Source organism: Aotus nancymaae, unplaced genomic scaffold (assembly GCF_030222135.1).
Source record: "Aotus nancymaae isolate 86718 unplaced genomic scaffold, 86718_ANA_hifiasm-v0.15.2.pri h1tg000036l, whole genome shotgun sequence".
In the NCBI taxonomy this organism is placed as follows: Eukaryota; Metazoa; Chordata; class Mammalia; order Primates; family Aotidae; genus Aotus; species Aotus nancymaae.
This window is the reverse complement of record NW_026988450.1, coordinates 73,493,457-73,506,305: the sequence shown is the minus strand read 5'-3', so window position 1 is coordinate 73,506,305 and position 12,849 is coordinate 73,493,457. Positions and strand designations below refer to the sequence as shown.

The 12,849-nt window shown below is 43.1% G+C and overlaps 2 protein-coding genes across 5 annotated transcripts in view; one reads left to right on the top strand and one right to left on the bottom strand.

Annotated features, from left to right (window-relative positions):
- NSMCE2 (NSE2 (MMS21) homolog, SMC5-SMC6 complex SUMO ligase) overlaps positions 1–12,141 on the bottom strand; it is a 278,569-nt gene extending 266,428 nt beyond the window's left edge. The window contains exons 1-3 of one of the 4 annotated variants that reach the window (XM_012451629.2): positions 12,029–12,135; positions 5,872–5,933; positions 1,929–2,099 (exon numbers count right to left, since the gene is read on the bottom strand). In XM_012451629.2, coding sequence (XP_012307052.1) covers positions 1,929–2,085 — 157 coding nt within the window. In that variant the 5' untranslated portion in view covers positions 2,086–2,099; positions 5,872–5,933; positions 12,029–12,135. Of the gene's footprint in view, positions 1–1,928; positions 2,100–5,871; positions 5,934–8,369; positions 8,591–12,028 lie in introns of those variants that run through there. The other 3 variants (XM_012451626.2, XM_012451627.2, XM_012451630.3) reach the window with 3 other exon arrangements.
- Positions 12,142–12,194: 53 nt separating this feature from the next.
- The window catches only part of WASHC5 (WASH complex subunit 5), a 68,544-nt gene continuing 67,889 nt past the window's right edge, over positions 12,195–12,849 (top strand). Inside the window, exon 1 of the mRNA XM_064384580.1 lies at positions 12,195–12,374. The gene's annotated coding sequence lies outside the window, so the exon portion shown is untranslated. The remainder of the gene's footprint in view (positions 12,375–12,849) is intronic.

The window sequence follows — 12,849 nt, the reverse complement described above, 5'->3', positions numbered from 1 at the left end:
AGACTCCAGAAGGGCCATGCTTTGCAACAAGGCTAAATTAGCCCTAACATAAAGGCTACACTAGACTTGCCCTAACAAAGTTTAACAACGAGCCTGGAAAGGATCAGCCTAATCCACAATCACTCAGCTGCCCACCAAAGCAAACTCCAACACTGTTTAGAAGAAGACAATAGGCTGGGCACAATGGCTCATGCCTGTAATCCCAGCACTTTGGGAGGCCGAGGCAGGCAGAGAACCTGAGGACAGGAGTTCGAGACCAGCCTGGTCAACATGGAGAAACCCCCATCTCTACTAAAAATACAAAATTAGCCGGGAGTGGTGGTGCATGCCTGTAATCCCAGCTACTCAGGAGGCTGAGGCAGGAGAATCGCTCGAACTTGGGAGGCAGAGGTTGTGGTGAGCCAAGATCGCATCATTGCACTCCAGTCTGGGCAACATGAGCGAAACTCTGTCACACACACACACACACACACACACACACACACGACAACAAAATTCAAACACTCAACATAATACACACAGAGATGACAGAATTAAAATTCAAGGATATTAAAATAGCTATTATAAACATGCTCCATATACTCAAGAATGTAGAGGAAAACATGGACACAATGAAGAAGAAATGGAAAACTAAAAAAAAGATTTTACTTAATTCTTTCTTAGGTCTTCAACAATTAAAAATATAATATCTGAAATTTTTAAATTCACTAAATGGAATTATCAGATTAGACACTGCAGTAGACAAGATGAATGAACTTAGCAATAGAAATTATTCAAATTGAAGTTAAAGAGTAAAAAGACTGGGAAAAAACTATCACGTCCCACTGATTTATGGGACAATATCAACTCATCTAACACGCATGAAATGTGAGTGACACAGAAGAGGAGAGCAGAGAAATACAAAAAATATATTTGAAGAAATAGTAGCAGAATTTTTTCCAAATTTGATTCAAAAACTATAAGTTGACAGGTGTATGAAACTCAAATAACATCAGACAGGTCAAACAAAGAAAATCACACCAAGGCACGTCACAAATTGCTCAAAACTTATGCCGTTAAAAATGAAAAAAGGGATTATGCTGCTCCTCTGGCTCCATACATAAAATAAAATAACAACGATTCTACTTCAAAGAAAGCAAGTAACATTTTTTTTTTTTTTAGGTGGAGTCTTGCTCTGTTGCCCAGGCTGGAGTGCAGTGGCGCAATCTCAGCTCATTGCAAGCTCCGCCTCCTGGGTTCAAGCAATTCCTCTGCCTCAGCCTCCCAAGTAGCTGGGATTACAGGCACCTGCCAATACACCCAGCTAATTTTTTGTATTTTTAGCAGAGATGGGGTGTCATCATGTTGGCCAGACTGGTCTCAAACTCCTGACCTCATGATCTACCCACCTCAGCCTCCCAAAGTGGTGGGATTACAGGCATGAGCCACGGTGCCCAGCCTGCAAATAACATCTTTCTAGATCTTCTTGATTGGACAAATGTAGGTAAAATTCATTGAAGTTGAACTTTTCTCATTTTTGTAGAGGCCTTCCTTTGCTGGTATCCCTAGCATAAGCTTAGTCTATCTACTGGGTAATCAAGAATGAACAAAGTAAAAACTACTGGAAAATAACAATATCATAATAAATTTATATACCTTACAGTTCACAAATGTTATATACTTTAGATTGTATGCTCCTTGAGGTCAGGATCTTCATATTTTGCCCATAAATTTCTAGTGCAGTTTATAGCAGAACTTAACTGTCTAAACACACATGAATGAGTTAATCTCATTTCACCCTCAGTACCCTGCCGCAGTATGTAGAACAAGATGAGAAAACAGATGCCTAAAGGGGTTAAATCATTCCCCCAAGAATATTCAAAAGGTACCCCCAGAGTGATACCACCACACGGTGTTACCTCAAAGTAAGAAGTCTTAATTTTACTTACTCTGAGTTTCCACAAGATCCAAAGCAACACTAGAAGCTGTGTCCATGCCAGAGTTGATACAGGCTTGGAAGTTTTTCAAGGAGGAGAGAGCAGACTCTACACCGCTGAAGGAGATGAAACCAGTTGAACCTGAATTTGAATTGGAACGTCCGGGCATCTTGAAATTATTACCTATATTTTCAAACAATAAAACAAGATTCGTAAGTCAGAATAATAACTGCATAGGAAAATATTCATAAAACTGCTGTAAACATTCATACAAATGTATCCAATATCCCATAAATGTATCCCACAAATATCCCATTAGGTATAGCCTGTAGAAAAGACACCAAATCATTGTGCCATCCACCTGGGCCACCAAACACAGCTGGACTCAATATATGTGGAAGGTAAGTAAGCTCAGTTTTTGGAGGAATATTACCCTCTTCCAAAAGAGAGCCTGATTCTGTGAAGAAGTCAACAACAGCACCGTTCTTAAAGGCCAACAAGATAAACGGGTTAGAAAAAGTACACCACTCATATAATGCAATTTTCCAAAGGGAAAGAAATACTAATAAAATAGTTTATTAGTAACTATTTTGAAAACCCATAATTGTTAAACTATTCAACATATATGCATATTGAATTCTGCAAACTGTAAAAAAAAAGAGAAAATCTATATTCCTGTCAGTTCCTCTGGCTTCAAACAGATTAATAGACTTGGTGAGATCCCAGAGTCAGTAAAAGCAGAATTTCTCTATATACTTGTCTTCTGGCAGCACATCCACTATAACAGTTTCAGTTATTACCTTCATATTTAACACTTCCTAATCTCTACCTTCAACCACAGTTTCTTTAAGCTTAGTAAAGCAATGTAAAGCTGCCTACAAAAGGACATCTTTGCTTAATTCAGAGGCCATTTGAAATTCAATCCACTGAAGCCAACCAGAAAAGTGGGGAGAATTAATAGCTGTAAGGGGATGCGAGGGCTATTATCAAGGCTGTATGGCAGCAGAAAAAGGGGTATTTTCATGGAATCAGATAGACATAACATGAAGACTGCTAACCATCTCTGAATCTGAGGTTTACCATCTTTAAAATAGGAAGGAATAATCATGGTATGGTATAGCACACAGTACACAATTAATTAGCATTAGAACCTTCCTTTCTGCCCTAAGTGGGGAACTGTGCAGTATCTCTGGCATTATCATCCTCATCATTGCGATCACCTTCATCTCACAGGTGAACTACTATTGTAGTTTCTCTGTTATTAGTCCTTTTTAACTAGGTTCATTCATTCATTTCACTCCTAAGTATTGAGTACCTACCATGTCAATCATGAGACCCATTCGAAAATACACAGGATATGAAAATAGAAGGGCATAGAGACACGTAAGACACAGAGATACATAAGATTTCTAATTTGAAGTGTTTGTTTACCGCAAACATCCACAGTACAACTCATTGTCAATTCAAATATTTAGTATCTCAAGTGCCAGGCACTTCCTTTAGCATGAGAATATCACAGTTTTCAAGATGAGAAAGGCTTTCCTTTTAAAGCATCATTTTGTTATTCTAATTTGATGAAAACCTATCATGAGCCAGGCACTATCCTAGGCACTAAAGATGTTCAGCCTCTGGCCAGGCATAGTGGTTCACACCTGTAACCCCAGCACTTTAGGAGGCCGAGGCAGGACGATCAACCAAGGTCAGGAGTTTGAGACCAGCGTGGCCAACATGGCGAAATGCTGTCTCTACTAAAAATACAAAAATTAGGAGGGCATGGTGGCAGGCGTCTGTAATCTCATCTACTCAGGAGGCTGGGGAGGAGAATCATTTGAACCTGGGAGGCAGGGGTTGCAGTGAGCTGAGACCGCACCACTGCACTTCAGCCTGGGTGACAGAGCAAGACTCAGTCTCAAAAAAAAAAAAAAAAAAATCAGCCTCTACTCCCAGGGGTTCACCATTGAGCAGGAGAGACAGACATAAAACAAACTCAATAATTAAAGCAACATGAGAGTTACTGCAAAACTGAGGTACAGATAAGAAAATGCTCAACTTTGCCTGACCGGATCAGAGAAGGCAACGTAGAACTGAGCTTAAAGGATAAAGGACGAAGTTTAACAAATGGAAGGGTAATGGAGAAGGGCATTCAGGCAAAGGAGAAGGCAGGTAGGAATGAACAGCACAAATCGTTGCAGAGTACATAACTCAAGACAATACTTGACTTTTCCTGATTCTGTTATGCTCCTTTATGACTCCACTCACTACAAACTTCCAACACCTCCTCCTCCACCCTCAATCTCACTGAAAGATCTTGTTTCCTAATTTCCTGAGGAAACAGAAGCAGTCAGAAGAGAGATTTTGCAAGCTCCCACTGCTTACCTCCCGACCTATCAGCGTCAGTTCTCATACACTCTGCCTTCTGTCCTGTTAAAATGAATGAACTGTTGCTCCTAGATAAGGCCACCTCTACTCCAGTTACCCACTAGATCCCACCTCTCCCTCCCTACTCCAAGACATTCTCCCAGCAAGTCTCCCTGCTTTCCTGCACCATTACATTTTCCCTCTCCACTGAATCATTCCCTTCAGCAAATACACCGTTACTTCTCCCATCTCAAAAACATCCTCCGACTTTCCTCCCACCTACCCTCTGGTTACCAGCCCCATTTCTCCACTCAGCCTTAGAGCAAAATTCCTCTGTAGGTTTGTCTATATTTGTCTCCACATCCGCTCCTTCCATTCTCTCTTGAACCCACTCCCACTAGGTTTCCATCTCTACCACTTCACTGCAACTGCTCTTGTCAAGGTCACTTGACAAGACCTAATGTTAAATTCATTATCAATGCTCAGCCCTTATCCCCTTTGACCTATCAGCCAGTAGTATGCAACACAGTTAGTCACTCCCTTCCTGATGCACTTTCTGCACCTGCCTCCCTTGTTCCTGTTCTCATTCTCCTTTACTGGTTCCTCTCCATCTCCTAGAGCTCCGAATGCCGTAGGGCCCCAGGATTCAGAATCCAAAATTCAGAATTCTTCTCCTTCTATCCCCAAATCAAATACAGCCCTGCCTCAGGGCTATGCCTTCCTGGTTCCCTCTGTCAGGATACTTGTCCCCTAGATATCTACTAGGTTAATTCCCTGACTTTCCTAAGGTCTCCCTTGGAATATCACCTCATCAGTAAGGCCTTCCCTGGCCTATCAGATGTCTGATATACCACGCAAGCCCTCCCAATCTCCACCCCCAGGCATTCCCATCCTTCTGCTTCTACTTTATCTTTCCTCAAGGTAGGTACTGCCACACAACATTCTTTTATTTATTAGGTTTACGGTCTCTAGTCCCCAATTACACTGTAAGTTCCTTAAAATTACAGACTTTCAGACTTTTTTCTGTTTTGTTCGCTGCTATATTCCAAGCACCTACTATGCATGCATATAGTGGCCATTCAACAAAGGCTTGCAGAAAGAAGGAATGAGTAGAATACTGTCTGTGTACCCCCAGCACCTAAAACAGCGCATCTCTCCAAAACCCTAGTACAGGTGGCATGCCCACGGCTCAGTGCTCTGATTTCTCTTTTCCATCCTCTCCCATTCACCTAGTGTTCCAGGCTAGGCCCATTCCATCTAAATATCATTGGCAAGATCACTCCAGAACTTAAAATGTCCAACATGGAAGGCCCATGTTCCTTCTCTCCTGCCTTACCCCTCTCCCAAACCTATTCCTTTTGCAACCTGCCCCATCTTACTAAATAGTAACTCCATCCTTCCATTTCTTGGACCAAAAATCTTGGTACACACTTGATCTTTCTCCTCCTCCCCTCATATCCTATACCAAACTCATCACCAATTTTGCCATCTCTGCAGTCAAAATGTCTCCAGAATCCAACCCCTCTCACCAATTCTACTGATACCACTGTGATTCAAACCATCATCTCCTGCCTGAATTACTCCAACAACCTCCTACCTGGTCTCTCTGCTCGGTCTTGCCTCTTCCACCCAATTCTCAACACAGCAGCCAGAGTAAACCTTTGAAAATATACATAAGATCATGTGACTTCTCTGCTCAAAAACTCCTAAGGATTTCCTGACTTACCAGAAGTAGCCAAAGAGCTTCATAATAACCAACAACAGTGGTTCCCCAAATGGTTCCTGACCAAGAGTCACCAGTATCACCTATAAACTTGTTAGAAATGCAAATTCTCAGGCCCCAACAATCTATGTTTTAACAAGTCCTCTATGTAATTCTAACTCTGATATAGCTAAGAGACATGCAGTGTCAGCATATTAGAATCACCTCATGGGCCCATTACAACATTGATTTCTGGACCTCACCCTCAGAATTTCTGATTCAGTATGTCTGGGAGGGGATCTAAGAATCTGCATTTCTAACAAATTTCCAGGTAATGTAGATTTTGCTGATCCAAGAACTGCACTTTGAAAACCATTGTTCTACATTATCTGGCCATTGCTAGTCCTTCAATAACCCAGGCATGCTTCCACCTTAAGGTCTTTGATCTTGCTAATAAGACAGAGATGCCAGTAAGAAAGACAGAAAAAAGTAGGAAGGGTTGGTCTTAACTCCCTGCTGCCTACATGATAAAATTCAACATAATTAGCACAGTATCCAAAGCTTTCTACAATACAACGCAAACATGCTTTTCAAACGACAGATTCTACTTTTCACCAAGACAAAACATATATTTCACATAACCTTAACTATCTGATATTTCAGAATAAATGCAACTGCTTTCTGCCACAAGTTTGTCAGAGAACAAGTGCCATATTACAAGTACAAACCAAGTACTATGGAGTTGAAAAAAGAGAGCGATTACACAACCCACTACACTATGATGTTCAAAAAAGGAAAGGATTATAGGTACAACAGGGGAGACAAAGGCTTCGTGGAAATGAAGGCGCTTAAGCTGGACCATAAAAGGTATTCAGGATTTGGAAAGGTCTAAATTATCAGGGAGAGCCGTTTAGATGAAGGAAGCAGTAAGACAGTAAGGTAGTAAACTATGAGATGAGTTCTCTTTGCCTGGCACACAGGGACAAAGGAATGGGACGATAAATCGATTTCATTCTTTGGATCTAGGGGTCACCATGGGTCTTTGAGCTCAATGTATTTTTAAAACTTCATCTTAAAAATCAAGACCTGAAACAAATATGGCAAAATGTTTGGGTGATGAAACAAGGGCTCTTGTTGTGTTCTTTTCTGGGATTTTACGGTTTCACACCAAAAAAGAGAAAATACAAATAGGAATGAAAGCCAATGATGATTTTCAAACATTTGCATTTTGGAGAAAGAGACTGCTTGTTTACAATCTCACTTTATTATGCCAAACAAGTTGAGATATTTTACATAATATAAACATAAACAAAAAGATGAAAAAAAACAAATTCAGAAAAATCAGGATCAAAATACAGAAATTTAAGGGCAAACCAAGCACATGAGAAAGTTATAATGCAGGCGTACACACTTTGTGATTCTACACGGGGGGCCAGGGGTGGTGGCTCACCCCTGTAATCCCAGCACTTTGGGAGGCCGAGGCGGTGGATCACTAGAGGTCAGGAGTTCAAGATCAGCCTGGCCAACATGGTGAAACCCTATTTCTACTGAAAATACAAAAATTAGCCAGATGTGATGTGATGGTGCACACCTGTAGTACCAGCTACTCGGGAGGCTGAAGCAGGAGAATTGCTTGAACCAGAGTGGCAGCGGTTGCAGTGAGCTCAGATCACAGAGCAAGACTCCGTACCAAAAAAAAAAAAAAAAAAAGGATTCTACACAGTACTATACTTGTATACACATTCAGCAGTGAGCTTCCTAAAAATCAAAACAAAAAGTGACAGTTACTTTCACCATAAAGAAAAAGGTACACTAGGAACTCAAGAAAATATTAAGCTTTCCATGGCAATCAAGGCAAGTATGGATCATCATATACAGGATAACGAGTTGTACTGAAAAAATAATCCTCACAAATATTCTTACAGTAAATGCAACAGCAAACTTCTAGGACTGTTTCTTGAGACTATTTCTCAGGGCAGGCTAAGGACCAAACACTTGTAACAAATACTGGTTAGGTGCCCACCAAACCCATTTCCTCTTCAACCTAGTCATATAGTTATACATGCACCACATTTTGCAGCCCTCCTTGAAGTTAGATGTGGCCCATGACTGCACTCAAGGCAATAAAATGTGAGCCATTTCCAGGCCTCACTTGCGAAAACCCACACTTTCCCATTTGATAGCTTGATGCAGGCAAGCACAGTGACCTTAGTAAAGCTACGTACTGATGATGGAGAATCACTAGATGGAAGGGGCCTAGGGCCCTACATCACTGCTTGCAGGAAAACTACTCACCTATAAGGCTGCATGCATGAAAGAAACTTCAACTGGGCAAAGCCATTTAGATTTGTGGGGTTTATCTGTTATAGGACTATTAATCAAAAACCACATACCTGCAAGGAGCAAATGATATAATTCAAGTATTCAGTTTTCTTTTCTTTTCTTTTCTTTTTTTTTGAGATGGAGTTTTGCTCTTGTCCTTCAGGCTGGAGTGGCAATGTTGTGATCTTGGCTCACTGCAACCTCTGCCTTCCAGGTTCAAGCAATTCTTCTGCCTCAGCCTCCCCAGTAGCTGGGATTATAGGCACTCACCAACACACCCAGCTAATTTTTGTATTTTTAGTAGAGACGGGGTTTTACCATGTTGGCCAGGCTGGTCTTGAACTCCTGACCACAAATGATCCACTCGCCTCGGCCTCCCAAAGTGCTAGGATCACAGGCGTGAGCTACCAGGCTTGGCAGAAGTATTCAGTTTTCAAGTCAGTCTTGATTCTAGTGTAAGTCTAAATTGACTAGAGCAGCACTGTCCAATAGAACTTTCTGTGATGAAAACATTCTATAGTCTGCACTGTCCAATGTGATAAGCACTAGGCACATGTGTACTAATTATGTAAGATCTGGTTAGTTTGGCTCAAGGTGGCCAAAGTGGGGATGGCTTGAGCCCAGAAGTTCAAGACCAGCCTGGGCAACAAAGTGAGACCTTGTCTTTACTGAAAATAAAACGTTAGCTGGGTGTGGTAGCGTGGGCCTGTAGTCACAGGTCCTTAGGAGGAGATGTGATAGGATTGCTTGAGCCGGGAGGTTGAAGCTGCAGTGAGCCATGATCATGCCACTGCATTCCAGCCTGGGCAACAGAGCAAGACCCTGTCTTGAAAAAAAAAAAAAGAAAGAAAAGAAAAAGAAGAGATACCAGGAATTGCTCTATCTCTCTCTCCCCACCACATGAAGACACAGAAAGAGGGCAGCCATCTACAAGCCAAGAAGAAAGTCCTCACCAGAATTCAACTATGCTGGCAACCTGATCTTGAACTTCTGGCCTCCAGAACTATAAGAAATAAATTTCTGTTGTTTAAGCCATCCAGTCTATGATATTCTATTATGGTAGCCTGAACAAAGACACAATATCTACAAGATTAATGCAAATCAGTATGAATGGAAAGTATCTACCAAACGGTGGCTGTCACTATTTGCTTGAATGCAAAACTCACATTACTTGAGTGAAACTTCACTCTTGCAGAGGACCAAGGAAAAAATGATCCTGCTCTTCTGCAATTCTGGAGTAGGGAAAAGATTAAGACTGAGATTGGATTGAGAAGCAAAGACAATGGATGATGCAGAAAGATGGAATAGACATACTTTTCTCAATTTCTTCCAATAAATACAGCTAAGTACAAGGCAAAGACAACTCCTTTCTCTGACTCTAACAGCACCTTCTTTAATATAACTATAGCCTTTGGCAGTCACTCTACTTTGTTAGTGATTATCTTGAAAGATGTTCGCGGTACTTCACAGCTAGTGCTCTGAAAATAGTCAATAAATGAATAAACCGTCTGCCTCAGTCAAATGCACAGCTCTGTTCCTTCATTCTCCCATTCATACCCAACAGTCTTAATCCTAGCTCCAGACTTTGTTCAGGCTGGGCATGGTGGCTCATGTCTATAATCCCAGCACTTTGGGAGGGCAAGGCAGGAAGATTGCTTGAGGCCAGGAGTTCAAAACCAGCTTGGGCAACACAGCGAGACCCCATCTCTACAAAAAAAAAAAAATATTTAAACTTACACAGACTTGGTGGCTTGTACCTATTGTCCTAACTTCTTGGGAGGCTGAGGTGGGAGGACTCCTAGAGCCCAGGAGTCCAAGGCTGCAGTGAGATATGATCACGCTACCGCACTCTAGCCTGGGCAATAGTAAGACACTGTCTCCAAAAAGGAAAAAAAGGACTTTGTTCATCCTGCTCCCACTATGGGAAAACCTTCTCTTCAATTTTCCTTTCTTTCTTTTTTTTTTTGAGGCAGTCTTGCTCTGTCACCCAAGCTGCAGTACAATGGCCTGATCTCAGCTCACCACAACCTCCACTTCCTGGGTGCAAGGGATTCTCCTGCCTCTGCCTCCCAAGTAGCTGGGATTACAGGTGTGCACCAGGACATGCTGGTTAATTTTTTGTTGTTGTATTTTTAGTAGAGACGGGGTTTTGCCATGTTGACCAGGCTGGTCTTGATTCGCCCGCCTCTGCCTCCCAAATTGCTGGGATTACAGGCATGAACCACCATGCCTGGCCCTCTTTTCAGTTTTCTATCTGCCCACACCTTACCCATATGCTAAAGTCTTAATGTTGTGTCACCCAAAATTTATATGTTGAAATCCTAACTCCCAAGGTGATAGTATTAGGAGCTGGGGCTTTTTTGGGAGGTGATCCAACTCACCTTCATGAGTAAAATCAGTGCCCTTTTAAAAGATGCTCCAGAGAGCTGCTTTGCCATCCCACCATGTCAGGACAAAGCCAGAAGCCACCTATGAACTAGGAAACAGACCCTCACCAGACACCAAATCTGCTGGCACCTTGACCTTGTACTTTCCAGCCTCCAGAATTGTGAGAAATAAATTTCTGTTGTTCATAAGCTACCTAGTTTATGGCATTCTGTTACAGAAGGCCAAATTGACTAAGACACCATCTTTCATCGCTTGGTTTAAGTGGTTCTCAACCAAGAAAGATTTTTACCCTTCTCCAAGGGACATTTAGCAATATCTGTAGACATTATGGTTGGCATCTAGTAAGCAGAGGCCAGGGATGTTCTTAAACATCCTACTATACACAGGACATCCCTCATCACAACCTCACAGCAAAAAAGAATCTAGCCTAAAATGTCAATAGTGCGTCAGGTGAGAATAACTGGTTTAAATCAATCTCTCTTGGATGCCTCCCCAGCTAATAACGCTGATCTTTTTTTCCCGGTACCTATGATCTCCAAGAAAGTTTAGAACAAGGCTGTGCATTTCCTGAGTTTTTTCTCTGCATGTTATTTATAGACAACATGCTGACTTCCTTTAAATCCGTGGGAGCCTTGTACAAGTCAGCAAGAGCTGCCTCTCCTTTTTCAACATGCAAGGATATACCCCTCTCTCTGAATCCTTCTCTCATACAATCGCCTGTTCCTTCCCTCATGCTACCATTATCCATATCACATGCACATACACACAACACACTCTTACTATGAAACTCATCACAGCTATTTGCTCACATGTCTGCAGCTCCTTTATTCTAAGAACTCCTTAAAACTAGAACCCTGATATATTCTATTGCATATAAAGCAGTTTCTCACACAAAATGAAGGATCAATAAAGATTTGGCAAGTTACAAAAATAAGAACTGACATCATCATTTCTAGGTCATCTAGAATACTATGGTATTCTAGGTGTCCCGGCACTTCATTCTCCTTATCGCCGATTCTCAGTGTAATCTACATAAGCGAAGAGGAAAGAGGTCCAGAGAGTTTATTCAAATGACCTGCCCGTGGCCTTGCTTTTAAAGTCAGTTCAAACCAGATCTATTTGGATCAAAAATCCGTGGTCTTACCCCTACCCTCCACACCTAGGGCTAAAGGATGGAGATGGCATTTCGGACAGGAGGGTAAACTGTCCCAGAATCACTATTGTGGCGTGAAAAGTGCCACAACCATAATCCAGGTCGACGGACCCCCGGCTCGGGGTCCCCGTGGAGCGCCGCTGAGGGAGGCGACAACTCCCGCCACCCTCCCCAACGCTTCTGCCCTACCTGGCTGCCTGAGCTGTCTCCTTCTGGTGTCACACCGACTTCCCCAACCTGAACCCACCTCCTTTCCTCATTCCCCTTCGCTTATCGCTGCAAAGTGAGCGCGGGCTCTTGCGTCATCAGCCGTCGCCGGCGAGTGATCACATGACACCCCGCCCTGCTCCCCGCCGCTTCGGTCATGTGACAGCCTTGGGCGTCAGGGGGCGGAAGCGATACTCGGACCCGCTCCTGGTCGGGGACTGTGGATGGAAGAGGACCGTCACCGTGAGGGAGGAGTGGGACCCAGGTGCGGACTCCGCGCGCGACCGCCTGCGCTGCGCGTGTGCCACTGGCGCGGCCCTGCTGACAGGTGAGTGGTGATGCGGTGCGCGCGCCCCGTTTTTACACTGCCCCCTTCCCCTCCCCGCTGGGCCGCGCTAACCACGGGGAGGTTTGCAGCGTCGCGTGCAGCCTGGATGGGAGACTTGGGATGGAAGGCTTAGGGGTCTTCTGGGTCGGGGGCTGCAGTCCAGCTCTTCGTCTCCGCTTGAGGGAAATCATTTTGCACACCCCTTCCTCGCTTTAGGAAGCGCCGTTCCTCTGCTTGGTCCGAATCTCACCCTCCCAAGTTTCCGGGAACACTGCTGTGTGGATATCGTCGTTATTTCTCTATTTGCTATTGAGAAAACTGAAAGGCTAGTGAGGACTTTCACAGTCCGACGGGCCCAGATTTGCATTCTAGATATGCCATGGGCTGTGAGTTTGGGCAAGTCATTGCTGTTTGTTGCGCCTTAATGCCTTCACCTGTGACAGACTGATGCCAAAATCCTTTTCATTTTGAGGGA